Source organism: Engystomops pustulosus, chromosome 3 (genome assembly GCF_040894005.1).
Source record: "Engystomops pustulosus chromosome 3, aEngPut4.maternal, whole genome shotgun sequence".
Taxonomy (NCBI): Eukaryota; Metazoa; Chordata; class Amphibia; order Anura; family Leptodactylidae; genus Engystomops; species Engystomops pustulosus.
In genome coordinates, this window is record NC_092413.1 from 232,645,147 (window position 1) to 232,647,393 (window position 2,247).

A 2,247-nucleotide genomic window follows, 5' to 3' on the forward strand; every position below is an offset into this window, starting at 1 on the left:
CAATGCACTTACATGCACCAGGAAGAAAAAGGTGAACTCCAGGGACCTGAGCGGGGAAGCGACACATGCAGGATATCGGGGGCAGGATCTTAGTGACTCCCTGCACAGCACATTATACACGGACAATGCACTTACATGCACCAGGAAGAAGGAGGTGAACTCCGGGGACCTGAGCGGGGAAGCCACACATGCAGGATATCGGGCGCAGGATCTTAGTGACTCCCCGCACAGCACATTATACACGGACAATGCACTTACATGCACCAGGAAGAAGAAGGTGAACTCCAGGGACCTGAGCAGGGAAGCGACACATGCAGGATATCGGGACACGATCTTAGTGACTCCCCGCACAGCGCATTATACACGGACAATGCACTTACATGCACCAGGAAGAAGAAGGTGAACTCTGGGGACCTGAGCGGGGAAGCGACACATGCAGGATATCGGGCGCAGGATCTTAGTGACTCCCCGCACAGCGCATTATACACGGACAATGCACTTACATGCACCAGGAAGAAGGTGAACTCCGGGGACCTGAGCGGGGAAGCGACACATGCAGGATATCGGGGACACGATCTTAGTGACTCCCCGCACAGCGCATTATACACGGACAATGCACTTACATGCACCAGGAAGAAGAAGGTGAACTCCGGGGACCTGAGCGGGGAAGCGACACATGCAGGATATCGGGGACACGATCTTAGTGACTCCCCGCACAGCGCATTATACACGGACAATGCACTTACATGCACCAGGAAGAAGAAGGTGAACTCCGGGGACCTGAGCGGGGAAGCGACACATGCAGGATATCGGGGACACGATCATAGTGAATCGCGGCACACTGTATTGTCATCGGACAATGCACTTTAAATGCGTCGGCCGGGTAAGTAAATGTGCCCCAATGTGTTAAAAGATCCTCAAAGTGAGAAGCTTAATAAACTATTTTTGTTGTTACCGCACAGCGTTGTTCCTCACTACCTTCAACGTTTGCACATTACTGTATGAAATGGTCTTTCTGGTTGAGTTAATAATGATTGTATGAGACTGGATGTGACGCTCTGTGAGTCATTTCATTATAACACCTGGTAAAATTTGTATAAAAAAGTCTTAAATGCTTCTTTCACATCACTGTTTCTTAAACTGTATATCAAGGGGTTCAGGGTGGGTGTTGCTACCCCGTATAGTAGGGCAAGGTACTTCTTCTGGGATGAGAAGGTGTCTGCAGGCACCATGTACATAGTAATAGTAGCTCCGTAGTACATGGTCACCACCATCAAGTGAGAAACACAGGTAGAAAAGGCGCGAGACCTCCCGGCCCGGATCTTTAATACTGAATAGATTATACAAACATAAGACACCACGATGAAGCCAAGAGGAAGCAAAAGTGTGAATAAGCCTAAAACAAAGATGGTGGTTGTATAAAAGGAGACGTCTCCGCAGGCCAGGCTCAGGATGGCGATGATCTCACAAACAAAATGGTCGACTTTGTTTTCTCCGCAGAACACGAGAGGTTTCAGTATCATGGGAATGGTGGAGACCAAAAGATTCCCAACCCACAAAATGACTGCAATGTTGGTGCAGACCCTCCGATTTATAATGGTGGTGTAATGTAAGGGGAAGCAAATGGCTATATACCGATCATAGGCCATCACCGCTAGTAATATACACTCCGTCTCCCCAAGGAAAAGCCCCACGTTGATTTGTGCTAAACACCCGACCACAGAAATACTCTTCTTCTTGGAAAATATATCAATGATCATTTTGGGCAGAGAATTTGATGAGTAGCAAACGTCTATAAAGGACAAGTGACAGAGGAAATAATACATGGGCGTGTGCATCCGGGGGCTGACGATGACGATGAAGATCAAGAGGCTGTTCCCAAAAATAGTCGTGACATAAAGAGTTAAGAACAAAATGAAAAGGAATATTCTTATCTCTAAACTTTGGGAAAATCCGGTGAGAATAAATTCGGTCACATGGGTCTGGTTTCCGAGCATCATCTTGCCAGGATGGAATTTTACTCCTACAATAAAAAAGAAACCTCCTGTTAGATTTCCCTACAAAGTCGAGACTGGGCTACACAGGGACGTGGTAAGACCTCCAGGGGCTCTGGGGTGTATGAATATTATATTAGTAGTACAGTACTAGTACAGATATTACACACACTACCTGCAGCCTCTGTATAGTACAGAAGCAGAGCTCAGCAGACACTAGTACAGATAATGCAGACACTACTACAGACATTAC

At 47.1% G+C, this 2,247-nt stretch overlaps 1 protein-coding gene across 1 annotated transcript; it reads right to left on the bottom strand.

Moving 5' to 3' along the window:
* Positions 1-1,073: 1,073 nt before the first annotated feature.
* Positions 1,074-2,000, bottom strand: LOC140123012 (olfactory receptor 5V1-like). Its single transcript, XM_072144263.1, has one exon. It carries the CDS (start codon positions 1,998-2,000, stop codon positions 1,074-1,076), a length of 927 nt encoding a protein of 308 aa, XP_072000364.1.
* Positions 2,001-2,247: the final 247 nt, after the last annotated feature.